The sequence below is a fragment of the Gekko japonicus genome, unplaced genomic scaffold (assembly GCF_001447785.1).
Source record: "Gekko japonicus isolate JY-2015 unplaced genomic scaffold, Gekko_japonicus_V1.1 scaffold80, whole genome shotgun sequence".
NCBI classification, from domain to species: domain Eukaryota; kingdom Metazoa; phylum Chordata; class Lepidosauria; order Squamata; family Gekkonidae; genus Gekko; species Gekko japonicus.
Genome location: NW_015168047.1, coordinates 563742 through 584044, shown reverse-complemented (window position 1 = coordinate 584044; position 20303 = coordinate 563742). Strand labels below are relative to the sequence as shown.

Below are 20303 nucleotides of genomic sequence, written 5' to 3'. Positions count from 1 at the left end.
ATTTTGAACTCAAATGACATGCAGAGGATCTTGGATAGAACGAGTTTGTATACATTTATAGATGTTGGTCGCCATTTTGTTTGTTGACATGTTTCCCTTGTTTTGGGGCACATGGTAATAATCCTCTGTGTGGAACAATTTAAAGCAGATGTAGTGGACATTGTGACTTGTTTTGGAAGCTATCTGAGCAGGCGTTCCATATCAGTGGGCTCTCATATCAGTGGGTTCCTAGCATTCATATCTTTGAGGGGCAATGACAGCTGTTAACCATCTGAACCCTAAGTATTTGTATTAATGACAGTCCACACATTTTGTCTGTGATAATCAGCCATTATGCATCATTGCCATGAGCTTCACCCTTTCTCCTTGGTTCTTGGTGTACCCCAGAAGGCTTGAGGCAGAGTCTTGCCTTTTTCTTTATACTTTGAAACAGAGAGAGACTCCACACTTATCTGCATATCTTCAAAGCCCAGCATTAAGTGAGATGAAACGTTTCCTGATTATGTTTCACAGAAAATCTGTGAGGGAGCCAGGGTCTTAAGAGTCAGGCTCAGCACCGTAAGAGACACCTCCCTCTCCGAGTTCCTTGCACATGGTTTTGACTACCGTAAGCAAAAATGGGTTGCATCATCTGGTTTCAAAGATACACAAAACAAAATTTCATTGCCTCCCATATTTAGATCCTGAAAGTTGCTCCTCAGATGTAGAACCTATATCCATATAGAACTCTAGAGTGAACAAACTTCAGTGCTGAGGCATGAGATGTTCCTGTGTACACAGTTTCAGGAAGAGTTTCAAGATATTTGCAAAAATAAAATTCTGTGGCAGAGGAGCTGGATCACTCCTTTCATTGCTGTCCCCCCCCAGCTTTAATTCACCATTGAAACAGCTTTTATTATATTGCCTAGATATCCAAATTATCAGAGGACTATTTGCTGCTGCAGCAGAAGCTGAACGAAATGATCTTATCACACCAGCTGAGGCCTGTGAAGCTCTCCAAAGAAAAGCAAATGAACGGCCACCTTTCTCCTCATGTGCATCAACCAGGTAAAAATCAATCTTGTTATTCAGGAGCAACTTGAATTGGACTTAAAGGAATGTTCTATAACTTCAGCTGCTTGAGGTGGTACACTTCTGTTGTGCAATAGTGGGGAGAGATCTATGCCTGGGAAAGCCAGAGTCACATACAGTGCTGAAACTGTAATTTGTAGAAAAAATAAGCTAAGAGATTCCAAAAGGGCATCCATTCCCATGTCCTTGTCTGAAAGGGGACCTGTCTAAGGATGGGCACAAACTGAAAAAAATTGGTTGCTGGTTTGTGGCATGCGTGGTTCGTAAACTGCAGACCATCACAAACTTTTTGACACTAGCAGCTAGCTTGCATCAATCCCGTAGGGTTTTCAAGGCAAGAGACAATCAGAGGTGGTTTGCCATTGCCTTCCTCTGCATAGCAACCCTGGAATTCCTTGGTGGTCTCCCATCCAAATACTAACCAGGGCTGACCCTGCTTAGCTTCCAAGACCTGACAAGTTCCCACTAGCCTGGACCATCCAGGTCAGGTCAGGAATAAATATACATTAAAAAAGTAAAAGTAGAGACTGGGGTAAGAGGTGGGCTCTGATAAGGGTGAAATCTACTAAGTTAGTGGTAAAGCCAAGTGAGTTATGTCATGGCCAAAAGATCCATAACTATTCAGACAATCAATCAGAGAGGTAAATTGCCCTTATTGCAAAGCATGTTTCTCATTGTTCAAATAGAAGCATAGACCTGTTCAGACATCTGTGTCCTACTTAGTCTGCATGGATGTATAAAGTGGTACTTCCCCCAAAATAGGCTGTAGAAATTGTCCACGTGGAGGTTTTCTTTCTTTGCTAGTCTTCAAGGAACACATTGTTTCCACAGCTTCAAATTCTGATCTTCAGTATTTACCATAAACTCATATCTTTGGTGCTGACTCAATTCAGATGTCATGTTCCTAACTGTTCATATGTGGATTCCTTCTTCACTTTCCTAGTTTGCATACCCACAGTTTGCTGAGACTGCTAAATCAGACAAATAATGTTAGTGCTAACCAGGAATTCTCAGTTTTGATCTTGGCTTACAAACAGCAGATTGGATCTGACCATTCCTTTGCACGAAACTTGGACCCAGTAACCTCCTTCTATTAAGCCATTCTCCCTTCTTTGTCCATCAGTGGAAGTCTTCCTCCATTAGCAGAGGAAAGTCATTGGATCCATTGGTTTAGTGGCAGTCCTAATCATGGTTTGCCCGAGTTAGATGTCACAGCAAACTATGATTCTCGCAAAAGAGGGAAGGGAGACCACGCAAGACCACATCAGTTTCTTAATCCTACAGATCTGTGCTTCAAAGGAACAGGAATGTGGCATCTGAATCACACCATGTTGGAAAACAGAATTTGCATAATTCTACTGACAGTGTTACCATTGCCTCAGCTAAGTAATTGAAAGATTATCAGCACTGATGAAAACTGAAGTCCACTTGCTTAGTCCTTAACTACTGCTAGTCCTCTGTTGCTGTGTGTGGCTGAAACCAAACCCTGTGAGAGAGAATCAAGAACTGGAAAGTTGTCTTCACAATTTTGTCAGGATCCTTCACCTTTGTCAGACTCTGCTACTCATATTAATTACTTCAGCAGCATTAAACTGGGTTTTGGTATACATTTATGTGTGATCCAACAGCATGAGTCATCATTCTTAGCTAATACGGATTAATTGTTCAAAGAATATTTTGGATGTAAGAAACGCTTCTCTTCAAAAAGCATGTGTAAGAGAATATATGCAGCTCTGTGACAAGGCCTCCATCTCTTCAACCTTCCTCTTTATGTTTATGTCAGGAAACAAGAAGAAGGGTTTGCAAGTGCAATCCTATACATCATTCTAACCCCATGGTTTTAAAAGTGCTTAGTACATTGGAAACTTGGGAAATGCGTGGGAATGAACCAATAGTGACATCATTTTTGCAAGCATGCAGGTCCTATTAAGGATGACAATACCACTGGTATTGGGGGCCTGGTTTAGATCACCTGGTACTGAGCTGCTGTACACTATGTAACTTGTGGCATAATTATCCAGCCATTATTAACCAAATACTCAAAGCCACACAAAGCTGCCAGTTCATACCCCTGTATAAGGATCCAGGTGTTTCTGAAGTGGTTTCATTCTCCCATCTGTGGTCAACTTGGTCAGTTTCCCTACTACAAAGCAACAGTATCCCACATGTCTCAGAGACAAGACTTTCAGAAGATATTTTGGATGCCAACCACAAACACTTAAGTTTTATAATATGACATTTTACACAAAGCAGTCCTCAAATTTTTAAATACGTGAAATGAGCCATCTTGCAGCTTTATCTGGTGTACTCAGACTTCAACTAACTGGCAGCTAGATCCTAACAAAATTATTTGGAAGTGAATTCTTTAATCGCTGTAGAATTTGATTCCAGTGGAGTGTGCTTTGGATCGCAGGCTCTGTTCAAATGCACTGCAAGTCTTACAGCTCCTGAGTTCACTGGCCCTTACTCCCCAGTAAGCATCCTTGCGGTTAAAGCCTTAGGATATAATTGTAACTCACTTTCTGAAGACCAAGTCAGAGAGACGTAATTAATGGCCCACATGATTGGGCTCTTTAACGGAAACTAAACCAGCTTAAGCAGCTTGTGTAAATTTGGCACAGAACACAACACTATGGCACTTTCAGGGTTAAAAGTTTTTTAATTAAATATGCTGTGGGTTGTATGCTTAAACATCCAATTCTTGGTGGAAAGCCATGAGAGCTGAACTGGTTCTTTGCATCCATATATGGAAAAACTGCCTCTGCCAGTGTTCTATCACTTGTCTGTGAATTCAAGCCTGATTGATGGAACTTCGTAACCATTTGTTCTTCATTGAAGGTTTTCTTAAAAGGTACAGGTTTTGTTAAAAGTTAGACATCTAGATGCCGTTTTAATTTGTAAAAGTAACAGTCCTTTGTGTTTCTGAGATGTCACCTTTTAATTTTATTTATGTACCCTAAGGGGGTTTGAGTAGCAATATGATTTGAGGCTTCTGATGAGCTAGGAAAGGGTGTCTTATTTTATTTTTGTACATGCGTTCCTTTGCATAACTAAGGCACAATCTAATTGCCATTTGTGATGGAATCTGGATCAGCACTCATAATATTAATAATACCTTTCAAACATTCCGTCTTTAATAAAAACTGCATAAAAGCCCTTGTAGGTTCAGTTCCCCCATGAAATGTTGCACATTCAGATTTCAAGGTATAACCCTTCAGATAGACACTCATTTTTGAAATACATTTAATTAGCCCATAGTTACGGAGCTTCTTATAAAAACTGGATTCTATACAGACCTTTGTAGAAGTTAAATTCACAATCAGCAAATTTCTTCTGTGATGAAAAGTTCACTTTGTTCTGAAGAAGAAATTTTCACTTAATCATTGCTACATGCAGCGGGCTACAAACTGAAATGGCAGTGGTTCTACTTTTTGTTGATGAACAAGAGCCTCAGTCTTAATCCTGTTCTGTGGGACTTGCATTGAAATGAATGAAAGCCATGCAGCATCCGTACATGGTGCTATGTGCTCCAACATTCACCTGGAAAGACTGGAATTGCATGTAGCATAGCCAAGGAATGCAGATTCTATATACCAATATCCTCCAAAAAGACAAGCCAGCAGGAACATTATCCCTGATGCCATCACAGCATATCTTTCCACCACGCTGGATTACTTTCTCGTCATCCATAATTACTTCAGATTTGGTGACAAGTTGTATCCATGAGTAATAGGTATGCAACACAAACCTGCAGTATGTGAACATGTCCACTGCTGACTTAGAGCAGTGGTTCCTCAGCTCCTGTCCCCCAACATCTTTGTTCTACTCGAAATTCATTAGTGACAGTTTCATCATGTGGACTGATGGGAAGGAAACCCTCATTCCAGAGCCAACAGGTTCCAACCCACCATCAACTGAAGCTGAACCAGTCCACACAAAAAGTCCATTTTATGGATACTACAGTCCATCTTCATAAACACCATTCCATACCAGAAATCTACTCTGAGCACCATCTCACCAATCTGTTGTCTACAGCCAAGCCTTATGTTATAGTCATATTTGCTCAAATTCCATGGACAAGAACTTACACGTGAAGGCATTCTCAGGAACACAATACCCACCCAACAAGAGAAGAAACACATTAGCAACCATAATCAACCTACTACAAGACCAATTCAAGAAAGCAACAGTGCATCACTGAATGTCATTTGTAGCTCCTAGCCCAAAGCAGTCTGATGTACCCTCAGCAGTTTACAGTCCATCCTGGAAAATGACCTTTCTGTGACACACAAACCTTAGCTAGTAGACCTTTCCTTGCTATTCAGTCTAAAACACCTTATCAGTAAAAGTGGGTCATCTAATAGAGACCTAAACTCAGATGCCAACATTGTTCCAATATCCACCCAGGCAAGGTTGGTCCATGACCTAATAACACCAGCCATGCTACCTTGGGAACATTCACTTGCTCATCCTCCATCATATGTCAAAAATTCTGTTCTGTACATAGAACAAAACGGTCAGTTTCTATACAAAATAATAAATGTCCTCAAAATATGTCCTCAAAAATGGCAATATGCAGAAACCAGAGGGAGAACATTTCAGTCTCCCAGGACATTTGATTGATTACCTAAAAGTCGCCATTGCCCAATAAAATAACTACTGAGAGCAACTCCAGCATGCAACTGGTAAATTAGAATTCATCTATACATTAGACAGCATTTCCTCTGAGCTGGGACTCATTCACCATTGCAGGTATTAATCAGCTTAACGAAGCTCGAGAGATAGCATTATCACCAATTACTGCTATTCCGAGTGGTACTTTTCTTGATTGCATTTTGAATTTTCCATAATAATATCACACCTTGTACTATCTTATCTGCTTCTCGTGCCCTTTTGTCCTTACTGTTACATGTGTTTTCTTTATAACCTTGGGTTTGAGTGTGTATCTGTAAGAGGAGGGGTGACCCATGCCTCCGATGAAATGAGTTCTATTCCACAAAACCTTATTTTAGCATTTAAAATGTTAATCTTTGAAATGCCATGAGACTCCTTGTTTTGCTGCAGCAATCTAACACAGCTAACACTCCAAGTTAGGTATTTTGGAACTGCAGAAATCACTGAGCACTGGAAAAGGAGGGATGGATACTCTGAGTCCATCCAGGGAGATCGTAAACAAGGAACGAGCCAGTCAGATTTTGGTTCTTCCCACTATGTTATGTCTGATAACACATATTCACTGAAAAATACTTGAAGCTGTGAATGTTAAACCTGCTGAATTTCAGAAGTTCTGGGAACATGAACACAACTGCCTACAGTTAATACAGGGAGAGTCCTTAGAAAGACAGGTACATAGATGGCTCACATGTTGACTCTGGAAAACTAGCAGAACAGATGACACCATCAGTTGCCCATTACTTCTGTAAATTAGAAGACAAGCTGAGGTGGACTGCAAGAATCAAATATGCACCACCAGCCAGTGATCCAGGCCCCAAAATAAACACCAAGCAGATGTTATTGGATATCTCAGACCAATTGATTGGTGGCAGCTCCGTGAGCAGAAATTCTGTAATACTTACTGTATTTGAACACAGATGAACATGTGAAGTTGCCTTACACTGAATGAGACCATTGGTACATTAAAGTCAGTATTGTCTACTTCAACTTGCAGCAGCTTTCTGGGGTCTCAGGTAGAAGTCTTTCACATCACCTACTACCTTATCCTTTTGACTGGAGATGCTGGGGATTGAACCTGGGACCTGCATATCAACAGATGGGGATTGAACCTGGGACCTGCATATAAGAGAAATCATTCTCCCTCCCCTAAATGTGCCTGCCTTATTTTGATTCAGATCATTGGACCATTTAGTCCAATACTGTCTGCTCTTATTGGCAATGGTGCAGTGTCTTAGGGAGGGCAAAGTTTTGCATAGCAGATGCTATGTGAGATCTTCTAACTGGGAATGCCAGGGATTGAACTTGGGACCTTCTGCAGGCAAAGTGCGTGTTCTGCCACTGAGCTAGTTTTACTAAATACTTGATACTAAATACCCACTCCTAGGAGTGGGGGGGGCACCTTGCTCCACAAACTGGAATGCAGCAGAAGCGGCAATGAAGCGACGGCTGGATGGCGAATGGCGATCTGGCGAACATTGCAGCGGCTGACAGCGAAAGGCAGCAAGCGACCCGGATGGTGATTGGCCTGGAGGATGCAGTGACGGGACGACGCAGCGTGGTCGGAGCCTATGAGGACGGAGACCAGCCGCTGCAGCCGTCATACAGCCACGTGCTGCATGGACCGTGCCTGAAGGAGTCGCTGCGAAAAAGATCAGACCTTCACCGAGAAACCGCCGCCTGGAGACCAAAGATTCCTCCACGGAAGGAACAACATAGAAGAGCTCGGCTGCTCAGGTGCCCGGTAGGCACTCACCCTCCCGTGTACTGTGGCCCTAGTCAGGTGAAATTAACAATGTTCTGTAAACCGCTCCGAGCCTTCGGGAAAGAGCGGTATATAAATGTAATATGTAATGTAATGTTATGTAACTAAATGCAATCAGTCAAAATCAAGATAGGGTGTTTTCTTCCTCTAATTTATTTATTTACTTCATTTATACCCCACTTTTCTCCTCAAGGGGTATGCAAAGCAGCTTTTACATCATTCTGCTCTCTGCCATTTTATCCTCACAACGACCTTGTGATAGGTTATGCTGAGAGTGTGTGACTGGCCCTAGGTCACCCAGCAACTTTCCACTGCAGGTTGGGGATACTAATCTGGAGTCTCCTAGATCCTAGTTGTAAGCTCTAATCATTACACCACACTGTCTCTAACATAGGGTTGCCAGGTCCCTTTCACCCGCTGGCAGGTGGAAGGAGGGGACGTTCCAGGAGTGGGAAGTGACATTGCCCACATTCCCCCTAGACAGTGACGTCACACGCTATCTGCCTGCATCACCCAGAAGTGGCGTTGGTGACACTGGGGACAATGCTCTGGATCCTGGGCAAAACTCTATGGTTAAATCAGCATCAAACCATACAGTTTTGTCCAAAATCCAGAGCGTCCCCCCACCCCGATGTTGCTGACATAACGTCCGGGTGATGCAGGCATGTCACATGCAATGTTGCTGTTGGGGGAGGGGTTCCATTCCCACCAGCCAGCTGGTTGGTGGCAGGCAGGAGCCCACAAAATTGTGGGATCCAAAACCCCCACTGGGCAAATGGCAACCCTACTCTAACAGTAGGCCTCTATATTCTGTTTATCACAACTGAATGTGAGTTATGGAAGACATCAGTAATGCCAAAGGAAACAGGATGCCAGTACTTGCTGAAGTTCTATGTACCATGTTTACTGAGAATTATAATGGCTTGCTGTGCCTGAATATATACAAGGCATATCTCATTGTATGGCATTCCCTCTTTTTCATTATTGGGCTTGTGTGCAGTAGTGTGGGGTTTATTGTCTCTTGTGGATAAAACAAGTAGTAGGGTTTATTGTCTCTTGTGGATAAAACAATTGTAATCACAAGCATTGGGTACACAGGAGCGGCAGATACAACAGCATCATGGCCGTTCCTTCATTAATAAAGAAAATAGAATGCCTACCTCCACCAGTGTTTTTTGTTTTCTCAGCTTGGCCATCGATCAGAGGTAAAGATTTGTCTCTAAGCAGAGTATTAATTAAAAAAGAGTTTCCTATAGATCTTTGTACTTTGGGAAGCAGTGATTTCTGAGAGCAGTTTTTCCCACCGAATTGCCTCTTTCTAGCCCCCTTTCCCCCCGATAAATGCATTAATCAGCGAGTGGCAACGTCTGCTGATCTTTTGTTTTCCTTTAAATCAGTTGGCATTTCGATTTCTGTAATTACTGTAATAGTTCACAGGATAATTGTACATGTTTCCCTCAACTTCCCTTGTTCGGCATGTCACTTTCCAGCTGTGATGCGTGAGTCCCAAAATAGCACTTTGTATGCCAAACGGGGATATTTGCCTGCCTTTGGCTATGAATAGAGGCAGCATTATTCATTTCTGACAACTCGCCGCGGCTCTAGTGATAACTTTTGATTTTTAGCTTTATTTCCTGTAGATTATTTCTGGTGACCACCCAAGGTGAAAGGGTAGCAGGAAATCAGGCCGATGTGCTGTGACAAGAATGTAGAGTTTTCAAATAGTCATTTCAGAGGGGAGGGGGAAGCAGGCTATGGATGTACATACCCTGCAGTCTGTGGCACGTAGCTGCAGTGCTGCACGGATTTGGTTCGAGGAATAACCAAGCAAGAGGAGCCCGCCTTTCTTTTTATCCAGTCATGGGAGCCAGCGCTGCCCTATCTCATAGTGACAGACTATTGAGAGATTTCAGTGCAAGAACAAACAGACCATTTGTACAGCACATCTCAGATGTTCAAAGTGCAACACAATAATCCTTATGATAATCTCCATATTATCAAAAGATTGAGCTGAAACAGAGAACAGGGGCTGTGTCGGACCATCCTTTGAGTCTGTGGTTGCAGTAATTTATTTATTTATTATTCCGATTTATACCCCGCCCTCCCCACGAGCGGGCTCAGGGCGGCTAACATTAGTCGGTACCCAGTACCGTGAAACCATATACAAAGTTTAAAACATTTAAATATAAGCATTGACAGTAAACATTAAAACACTCCAATAATTAAAGTGCTAGTGATGGTATCATCTTTGATTAAATGCGATGGCATACTAACGGTTCTTTCCAACTTAGTGATCTTCAGCATAGAGCGATGATGTAATATGCTCTCCAGACCAGGGCTGGCCCGTAACCATAGATGTTGGAAGACCTCTGCTGGGGAACTTTCACCTATTCTTAGCCATTACACTATACCAGCTTCCTAAAATATATATACATTTAGCATTCATATTACACAATTGAATGTCTTCAAGTGGGATCTAATCTGGCTACCTGTATCTGGTTTAACTGTAAAACGGTGATTACTATGTGCTTTTGGTTTAGTAAAATGAATTATTTGCACTGAAATTTCATTGCTGAAAGTGGATTGTAGGCATCTTGGTTTAGAAAAGCTCCATTGTTTTCAAAGAGGGGAAATGTTAAGGGATAATTGTCCGTTCATTACATTAGGAGCCGTCTGCATTGTAGATAAGAAACTAGAACAATGAACGTAATCATTACTCAGACACCACTGTAAATTACCATGATTCTTTCTGGTCCTCCAGTCTATCATGACCTTTCCAAGCCTTTATTTATCACACATAAAAAGAAAAAAGTGATGTAGCTAATCTAGCTGGGGCTTGCACTAATGTATTGCTGATCATTTCTGATTATGAATGCTTGTGCCACTTTCTTAATTAAAATTATGTCGGTAGCTTAGCATTTCCCTCTCCACAAGAGACAAATAGTTTCTTTCAGACACCAGGGGAGCAAATTCTTCCTTTCCTTACCCATACATGGAGTGACAGGGAGTGGGAAAAACCATGCATTGTGAAAGATCCATGTTTCAAGGTCAAACCAAGGGGAAAGTAGTGAATACATGGGGAATAGACCACTTAAATCAGCAGATTCTTTAGCATGTATCAAGTTGCCATCTTGGCCTACAGAAAAAATTTCCCAAATGGCAATGTAACAGAATTTTTTTAGTACCAACTAGGGTTACCAATCTCCAGATGGGACCTGGAGATCACCTGGAATTACAGCTGAGCTCCAGGTGACATATATCCATTCCCTTGGAGAAAATGGCTGCTTTGGAGGGTGGACTGTATGGCATTATACCCTGCTGAGGTCCCTCCATCCCCTAACCCAGCTCTCACTAGGCTGCACCCCCAACATCTCCAGGAGTCTCCCAACCTGGAGCTGGTGATTCTAGTACCAACCAAAATATCAGAAACTGTGAGCAGACCTTTCAAGTCCCCCACAAATATTAATCAGGATGTGTTATCATTTGATGAAGATTTCTGGAGAAATCAAAAGCCTGCTCATTATTTGATGATATTTTGGTTGGTCTTAATAAAAAGTCATTATACTACTGTTGTTTTTAGAATGGGCTTTTCTGCACAGGCTATTTGCCCAGGGATCAATGCATTTGGGAAATGTTGTTTTTGTCCCATTTCTCTACAGCATCATGGTACAGTTGGTTACCTACAGGATTTTCTCTGGCTTTTCTCTGATCTTTTCTAAACCTGCTTCGCTGCAGGGTTTTAGGAAAGATCACAGAACTATGGTAGCAATAGCTGCCATGTGAGCAGGAAAGGCCAGATTTTCCTGGTCCTGCCCACAGGGCAGCCAATTCCCCTTCTCAGTCCCCTGGAGGAGGCTGTTAGGATATTATTTTTTAAATTGGCCACTGGCATATCAACATAACAATATGATGGTCTATCATTATGTCAGTTACCAGTAAAAAGAAATATTCATAAACCAGTGGAATGTTGTATGGGGGATGGCCACGTTTAGGGACTGAGGTGCAGAAGATGCAGAGAAATCTCCTATCTGGAAGCTCTGTTGCCATGCTACTGCTTGGACATCTGCAGCAACAACAGGACTTCATGAAAAGGGTTGTCCAGTGGGGTCAACAGGCTATTCCCATCAGGCACAACCCAGACATGGTCACAAAATGAAACTCCAATGTCATTCCGCTGTGGCCTGGTTGTCACTGATGTGGCGAGCCCGTGTCTATGTACCACTGAAAGTAGAAGCTTACTTAATGGTCTTTCCATTAAAAAAAAACTTTCATAAAGAAAACCAGATGTTAGGGGGAACAGTTGTAGCCTGTTCAGGCTGACATACTGGGGGGGGGGTCTGTTCAGAATTTCATGATGTGACACAGAGAGAGAGATTTATCCTCTTAGTGAAAACTAGCCAAGGGTTTACAGTTATTAAAATAATATTAAATTATGTGGTTTGTGTGAATTGGTGCCAAGTCATGTTAGTATCTGTCACTCTTCAAACCCAACTCTCCAAGTAGGATTCCCTCTGACTTTCAGGTTTTTCCCGGAATTTACAGATTTCTGTCTCAAGGCAGGTTACAATACTAATTAAAAAAAAATGCAGCTCAGGTTATTTGTGTTTTTTAAAAGCAGAATTCTTTGCGATGTGCGATCACTCCTCTGCTCGAATTGCCATTCGAACGCGAGTTCCAAGTTGTGCCTTCAAACACTTGAAAAATTCAGAAACATGAGCCAAGTTGCTGTTGTATGTGGTACAGTGGGCAGCAGGTTGAATTCATTTCCAAAGAATCAGGAGTGAAAGAAGAAGTAGAAATTTACCACCTGCCAAATAGTTTAAAAGCTTGATTGTCATATTATGGTCAGAGTAGTCCCATATTTTTGTGTGCAGGAAAACAGCCTATGTAATCTTGCAAGGATATTTTCCCCTTGCTAATGTTCATACGTGTTGTTTCTTTTAAGGCATTCATTCTAACTGCTTTAGTCATGTAAAAATGCATCCTTCTTCTGTTAATAACAAGCATTTCTCATGTATTTACATTTCTTGCAGTTGCCTCCAGAGCAGAGGACAACCGCCCTATACAGAGAACCCCAAGAAGACCTCAGAAACCCAAGACATTAAACAACCCTGAGGATTCTACATATTACACATTGCTACATGTATGCATTCTTGTCCTATTATGTGGTTAAAGCCTATCGGGTATGTTGCAAGTCTTGAACCCAGAGGACTGCAAGTAGACCTCCATTTGCAGAGCTGGCCTTTGCCGTCTCCACCTTCTTGCTGAATCAGATGTCCTCCCCCTAAAAAGCAACACAGAGGGTCACTGGTCCTCAGTAATGGTGTGAGGTGCAGCACAGGGATAATTGGCAGACACTGTCCCCTTGTTGTGTGATCAGAAGTGATCTGGGGTCATTGTATCCAGCTCCATTGCTGTTCTTTAGTAGCTGGCAGTCCTGTTCAAATCTGCTAGGTTCATGATCAAAGTATAAGAAACACCACCAAAAGCAGTGCATAACAGTGCTCCTGTTGAACACATGGAGCTGCCTTATACTGGTCTATCATACTCAGTATTGCCTGCTCTGACTGGCAGCAGCTCTCCAGAATGTCAGGTGGAGGTCTCCCACATTACCTGAACCTTTTAACTGGAGGTCCTGGGGATTGAACCCATGACCTTCTGCAAGCCAAGCAGATGTTCTACCACTGTGCTGCAGCCACCTCTGTAGCTATTTCTTTCAGTAGGACTTTTTACCCTGTAGCTGCAACCTGATGCAACCCTCCTAGTCAAGTAACTCTGGCTAAACTCTGAAACTGACTTCAGAGTAAATCTGGACATGTAAATCTGGACAGGATTGCCTGGTAAAAGTGCAGCATTCATTCCAACTCCACCGTTAGGACTCCACATTGAAAATCTGACAAGAGAGGACCTGAGGAATATTTCCTTATAATCCCTTGGCTCAAAATATCCCAGGCAGTGACAGCTTTCCAAACCTGACCTTAAGGCCACTGAATGGAGAGTAAAAAGAAGAAAATAAGCTTTTGGATGTGTCAGGAGGAAATTGAAGAAGCTGTTTGTTAAATTCCTCTTAAGAGCAATTAAGCCCTCTTGCTGGAGGCATGCACTTGCTATTGACCTATTTAGCAGCAGGTGACAGAATACATTTGCCTAGTCAGGCTGCAGCGATTGCTGGCACTCATCAGAAATTATAACCAGGGATCTGAAGAAATGAGAGCAGAACTAGGAGTTGCAAGAGAGATGGAGCTGCTGTCACATGGTGTCTTTTGGCTCCTTGGATTGCTTACAACCCAATGTGTGATGTGACATCAATACACAGTGACATTCTCATGATGCAAGGCAGGGCCTGGGAAAGGCAATGCACAATAGCATCATACAACACATTAAGTTAAAACAGATTTTTTTAAAAAAGAATTGAAACATTTTTTTAAAAAAGAGGACAAGTATACCTTTGTCTCTGTAGCAGTGGCAGCTCAGGGTATCATGTCCCATTTAGTTCCACTCTAAACTTATTGGTGTCGGCAAATGTAGAATTGTGATTGCATGTTGGCAAGCCAGAGTCATGTTTATGCCATTCGTTTCCACCAAATATGAAATCTGAGTAGGCCTCGGTTCTGTACTTTATGTAGCAAGTGTGCCTGCTGCAGTAAACACACCAAAAATGCACATTTTATTAATATAAACAGGACACAGGACAGCAGACTTGTGCTTGACAACGTCCTGGAGCATCCTGTTACAAATGAGCTCAATTAGATATACTCTTGTTGTTTTCCTTGAAAAGAGCCAGTGTGCTTAGAAAATGTATATGCTCCAGAGAGAAGCTCAGGATGACTCACAAAGTAAAACCAATGCAATCAAATGACAAAAACAGCATAAGAATAAAAACAGCATAAAATTACAATCAGCTACCTAAAATGATATCCATGAAATAGTCTTCAAACTAGAAGACCATAAAAACAACCCCAAATTGTGGAATCCTTGGTTAAGTTTGGATGAAAATCAATGTCTTGGCCTGGCTCCTAAAGGACAATAAAGTGGGTGTCCTGAAGAACAACAGATTGGATTTATCCCCCGCCCTTCACTACCCAAAGGTGTCTCAGAGTGGTTTACAAACTCCTTTCCCTCTCCCTCCCCACAACAGACACCCTGTGAGGTAGGTGGGGCTGAGAACTCTTGACAGAAACTGCTCTTTTTCAAGGACAGCTCTTATCAGAACTATGGCTTACCCAAGGTCATCCAGCAGGTGCAAGTGGAGGAGTGGGGAATCAAACCCAGTTCTCCCAGTAGTTTGGTGTAGTGGTTAAGTGTGCAGACTCTACACTACACCTGCCATTAATTAGCATTCCATATCCTGTCTTTTTCAGGTTGGTGTAGTGGTTAAGCGTGTGGACTCTAATCTGGGAGAACCAGGTTTGATTCCCCACTCCTCCACTTGCAGCTGCTGGATGGCCTTGGGCAAGCCATAGTTCTGTCAGAGTTGTTCTTGAAAGAGCAGCTCTCAAAAGAGCTCTCTCAGGCCCACCTACCTCACAGGGTGTCTGTTGTGGGGAGGGAGAGGGAAAGGAGTTTGTAAGCCACTCTGAGTGAAGGGCAGGGTATAAATCCAATTTCCTCCTCCTCCTCTTTCTTCTTTCTTGTCCCCCCTCCAGTCCTCTGTCAAGTTCCACCTTTGGGACAAAAGAACGTGGGAAAAGTATAGCAGAAGGGCAGAGCTTGGCACAGTATTTACTAGGCACCCTGAGTGGACGGATAAGCCTGCTTAAGCCATGAGCCAAGCTACACACGATGCTGGAGTTCTGTGATTTGAATCAGGATCATGTATTTGGGCCATAATAACCATGGGGGGTGGGGTGGATCGCAGCTACAGTGATGAAAGAGGGTATGGTTAACTTGCTCCCCCCCACACACACACACCTTCCCAGATTGGCAATGGTCTCCCTGAGCCCTAACAGAGAAAAAGACAATGTGTAGGAAGGAATGAGCCAGTGCTTGGCTCTTGTGGTCCTTTCTTATATGCCCAGGGAAATGCTGATCACCACTTTTGGGGTAAGGAAGGAACTCTCCTCCAGGCTAGATTGGTCCAAGGATCCTGGAGGTCTTTTGCCATCTTCTGAGCATAGAGCAGGGGTCATTGGTGGGGGAGAATGGGAGAGGGTAGCTGTGAATTTCCTGCATCGTGCAGGTGTTTGGACTAGTTGACCCTTGGGGATACCTTCCAGCTCTTGTGTTTCTGTGGGTTCCTGGGTTTTTCCTTTACCAGGCTGAAAGGAGTTTGTAGAGACCCTCTCTGCTTGTAGGAATAGTACAAGCGGAAGAGCTGAACTTCTCCTCCTGTGCTGAGGCTCCAATGGCAGTTTCACACACGCACTCACATATGCCATGGCTGATCTTTAGAGCAAAATTACACATCTGGAGGTCTGCCCGCAGAAGCATCACATGTAGTTTGACCCTATGTCTTATTTAATTTTCAAGTTAGTCTACTTAGAATCCTCTCCTTAATCATTTGGGCAGACTGCAGCTCACGCCGCAAGCACTAAACGGGAGTTAAATAATAACTGCTTCAAGAAAGGTCACACCCCCTTCTTGCTCGGTGCTCTATATTTATACACTGTAGGTTAAAGAAATCTGTTTACTTTAGGAATCTAGCAAATGATGTGGGTCCTCTGGCATAGATTTAAAACCGATTTAGTGCCATGTGTTAGGGGCACTGACTGGTGGCTGATATCAGTACAACTGAGATCCGGATCTGTTCCATTCTTCTCTTTGATATACATCCCAAAGGATGATATCTAGCTTGGCTTTATCTGGGAAGGTTTTTGGAAAAAAGATTAAAGACTTTGACATTTTGAAACTTGGGGGAATTAGAATTGTTCTATAATTCTCTCTAAAAGCTCTGCATTTTGCAAATAGTATACTGCTCCTGCCATAGCAGTGGGTTGGATCTAGACCATGTCTTCCACCAACCAAAAGATGGATGTGACTTCTGTCCATTTTCTCTTCCTGCTGCAGACACCAATTTACCCCTCATGCCATTCTTGAGGGTCACTTGTCCCATGGGAACAGGATTTGGGGGAGATTGCAGTGGGAGGCTAAAAGAAATGCTTTTTGTTTGCAGGGAATTTAGTCTGGATCCAGCCCAATAAGAGGGAGTCCCAAAGAAGGACAGAACAGAAAAGTGACACTTTTGGGATTTATAGGTTATATAAAAAGCGGGGGGGGGGTCAACAAAAGCATCTATGAAATCATATACTTGCATAGGAATTGTCCAGTTTTAAATCAGAACAAGAATTGTAATGCAGAGGTTCACCCCAAGTCTCAAGACTGCGTGGGGGAGAGATGAAAGAGCATCTGATGTTTGCAACAAAAAAAAAGTGGGGTGGAAATAACGCCCTGATGCACACAGACAAATGATTGTAAAATACATTTCTGCCTAATGTTACCCACACAGTAATAACGCTTTCCAAAATTATGCTTTCAGAAATCAGTCCTAGAGGAAAAACGGAAACCGAGAAAAAACAGGTAACATCTACTTGTGAAAGTAAGCAAAGCAACCATGGTATTTCCTTAGCTATACTGTTAACTCATATTTGACCATTTCTGGCAAAGTGAGTTCCTTGCCTTTGAAAGAGCAAAAGCACATTATAGAATCCTGAACTGTCAACTTACTTAAAATTTATCTTAAGTTTTACAGTGGCCTCACAAAAGTTCTCCACAAGTTTGGATAAGCTTTCCTCACAAAACGGTCACAGTCCCAAATAGAATACAGATGATCCTTCAAGTTCCAATTCATTGCATGTAAACTATTATTTCATATATAAAATTCCTACCAGAAACTATTCATCAGGGTTGGGGGGAGAGAGGAATATAGTGTTAAAAGGTATAACCAAGATTGAATTCTATCATTCGATCCTTGCAGAGTAGAATCGGATAGCTGGTGTGTAATTTAGTATTCTAGCAACTCAGTACACTGAACTGGCATGCTTGAGACATCAGCTCACGAGATTGGGCATTTTTATGTATATTTCAAAATTATTTATATCCTGTTTTTCATTTGAACACATGAAGCTGCCTTATACTGAACGAGCAGTAAAGCCCGTTGTGAAAGCAATACAACGAGATCTAGAAAGAGGCTCTGGGGCAGTGCTCTGGCTTTGGGCAAACAGTGTCAATTTGCTGTGGTGACCTCAGCAGGGTATAATGACAGAGTCCACTGTTTTCTCCAGAGGAACTGATCTCTGCTACCTGAAGAGCAGTTGTAATTGTGAGTGATCTGTAGCCCTCACCTGGAGATTGGCAGCAATTGTTACCCAGGACAAAATGGCTGGTTTGGAGGGTGTAGTCTATGGCATTCTACCTGTCTGAGGTCCCACCCGTCTGCAAACCCCACCCTCTCCAGGCTCCACCCCTCAAATCCCCAGGAATTTGTCAGCATGTAGTTGGCAACCCCATCTCCTTCCCAGCTAGCCACCAACCTACCATTATCTGCCCCTTTGACTTCAGCTGACTTCTGCCCTCCCTTCTGCAGAGCAGTTGTAATACTGAGTGCTCTCCAGCCCTCACCTGGAGATTGGCAACAATGGTTCCCTATGTGGGACTGACTGGTTTGGAGGGTGGAGTCTATGGCAGTGTACCTGTCTGAGGTCCCACCCCTCCTCAAACCTCACCCTCTTCAGGCTCCATCCCTCAAATCTCCAGGAATTTCCCATCTGGAGTTGGCAACCCTATCAGGACTGGCCCCAATGTGTTTTCTCCCAAAGGCCAAAGTAGGTGACAGGACCAAGCTTAGTTGCCTACCAACAGGCACTGAGGGGAATGTAGGGTTGCCAGCTCTAAGGAGGGAAATACCTGGAGGTTTGGGGGGTGGATTCTGTAGAGGGCCGGGCGACGGAGGCATCGGCCTTCTGTCGCCCGCCTTGCCCCCCCAATCTCGGCCCGGGCACCCGCGGCTCCCACCAGCGGCCGCCCGACTCCAGACTCCCCCGCGGCCACTCCAGCCAGGCGACGGAGGCATCGGCTCTCTTCCTCCTCCTCCTCAGACCCCACCCTTAGCAGGCTTCAACCCTATGTCCTTTCCAGGCAACCATCAGCCAACCTTTATCTGCCTGTCTGTCTTAAGTTTTACATCCCCCCCCACAGCCTCTGCCTAGGGAAAGGGCAGTCTTTCCCTGCAGTGGGAAGCAAAGCAGCTGACATCATTCTCCTCTCCCCCGTATGATCCGCACAACTACCCTATGAGGTATGTTATGGTTGAAAGTGTGTTAATGGTCCATAGTCCCACAGGCAGCTTTTAAAACATGAACCTGGGACCTGCACACGATCTGTGGCAGTAATGGGGTGACTGCTGGCACCTTTTCCTATCATTTTTTGCCTTGAGGTATTCTGCTTGTGGTGTGATCTGTCTTCTTTGTGGTGTGGCGTGATTGTGTTATTGGGTTTGTTTCTTTTAAAGGGGAAGTGATGTGTTGTGAGTGAGGACATATGTTACCTCAGAATACAGTAGTTCCCATATGCAACTGAAAATTCCAACTGCCTTGTGGGGGGGGGGAGTTTGAGGTGTGGAATGGAGTGAAGTCCAATCAGCTTCCATATGCAAAAGACCTTGAAATGCTGGGCGGGACTGCACAAAGCAGCCAGTCAACCCAGCCAGTGTCTTCTGAGTGGCAGTTCTTCCAGCCAAACACTAAAGGCGGGCATTTTAGAACGTTGGTCCCCACTACTGCTTTATTATAAGGGAGAGATACCTTGGTCCATCAGCGTCAGGACTGTATACTCAGACTGAAGTGTCTGTCCAGGGTCTCAGGCTGGTGTCTTTCACATCACCTTCTACCTGATCTTTTTACCTGGAGATGCTGGGGATTGAACCTGGGGCCTTCTGCATGCCAAGCAGAGGCTCTACCACTGAGCCGCCCTCAAAACAGCTTACAATACACACACGAAAACAGACAGCAGTGTCACTGGGCACTGGGCTTCCTACACTAGAAGAAGAAGAGATTGAGTTTACACCCCGCCCTTCACAGAGCAGCTTCCAATCCCTTTCCCTTCCCCTCCCCACAACAGACATCCTGTGAGGTAGGTGAGACTGAGAGAGCTCTTTCAAGAACTGCCTTTGAGAGAACAGCTCTGAAAGAACTTATGACTGACCCAAGATCACACCAGCAGCTGCATGTGGAGGAGTGGGGAATCAAACCCGGTTCTCCTAGAGTCCGCTCTCTTAACCACTACACCAAACTGGCACCAAATTAGTGCAAACGCCGCATTCATCCTCTCCCACCTTCATTGTGACCACTGGCAATCAGCATCCATAGGAGAGTAATCCCTAGGTGGCCTGTGATGTCAGGTGTCTGGAAATGACCCTTAGCCAAAGATGGAGCCCCTCACTTGTCCTAGGTTGCCTCGCTTGTCTGTCTTCTTCCATGGCCCGACTCCAGGAGGCAGCTGCTGCAGCTATAAAGGAGCTACACTTCCTCCAGCAGGAGCCAACAGGATTGGGGTGCTCTGGGGCGGGAGAGGACAAAGTCCCCCTGTGTCCTCCACAGCTCACCTCCCTGCAAATCTGTCTTTCTGTGCATTTTCTCCCCAGCTGAAGTCTGAAACAGGAAGTAAGCTGGAAGGAAGGTATGGCTGGAGAGAGAGGCTACTATGGGGAAGTTAGCAGCGAGGTGTCTGCTGCAGAGGTCGATTCGGGGATCACGGGGGATCGCCGTTCCCCCGGGTGAGGTGCGGGGGGCAGGGCACACGATGAAGCCCTACCCCCTGCTTCTGGCCGCCCCGCTTCCGGCCCTCATTCAGCCAGGAGGAG

The 20303-nt window shown here is 43.9% G+C and overlaps 1 protein-coding gene across 1 annotated transcript in view; it reads left to right on the top strand.

The window, feature by feature from the left end:
- MYO3A (myosin IIIA) overlaps positions 1-20303 on the top strand; it is a 128874-nt gene that overhangs the window by 101511 nt on the left and 7060 nt on the right. Inside the window, exons 31-33 of the mRNA XM_015414286.1 lie at positions 909-1047; positions 12541-12650; positions 16983-17023. Coding sequence (XP_015269772.1) covers positions 909-1047; positions 12541-12650; positions 16983-17023 — 290 coding nt within the window. The remainder of the gene's footprint in view (positions 1-908; positions 1048-12540; positions 12651-16982; positions 17024-20303) is intronic.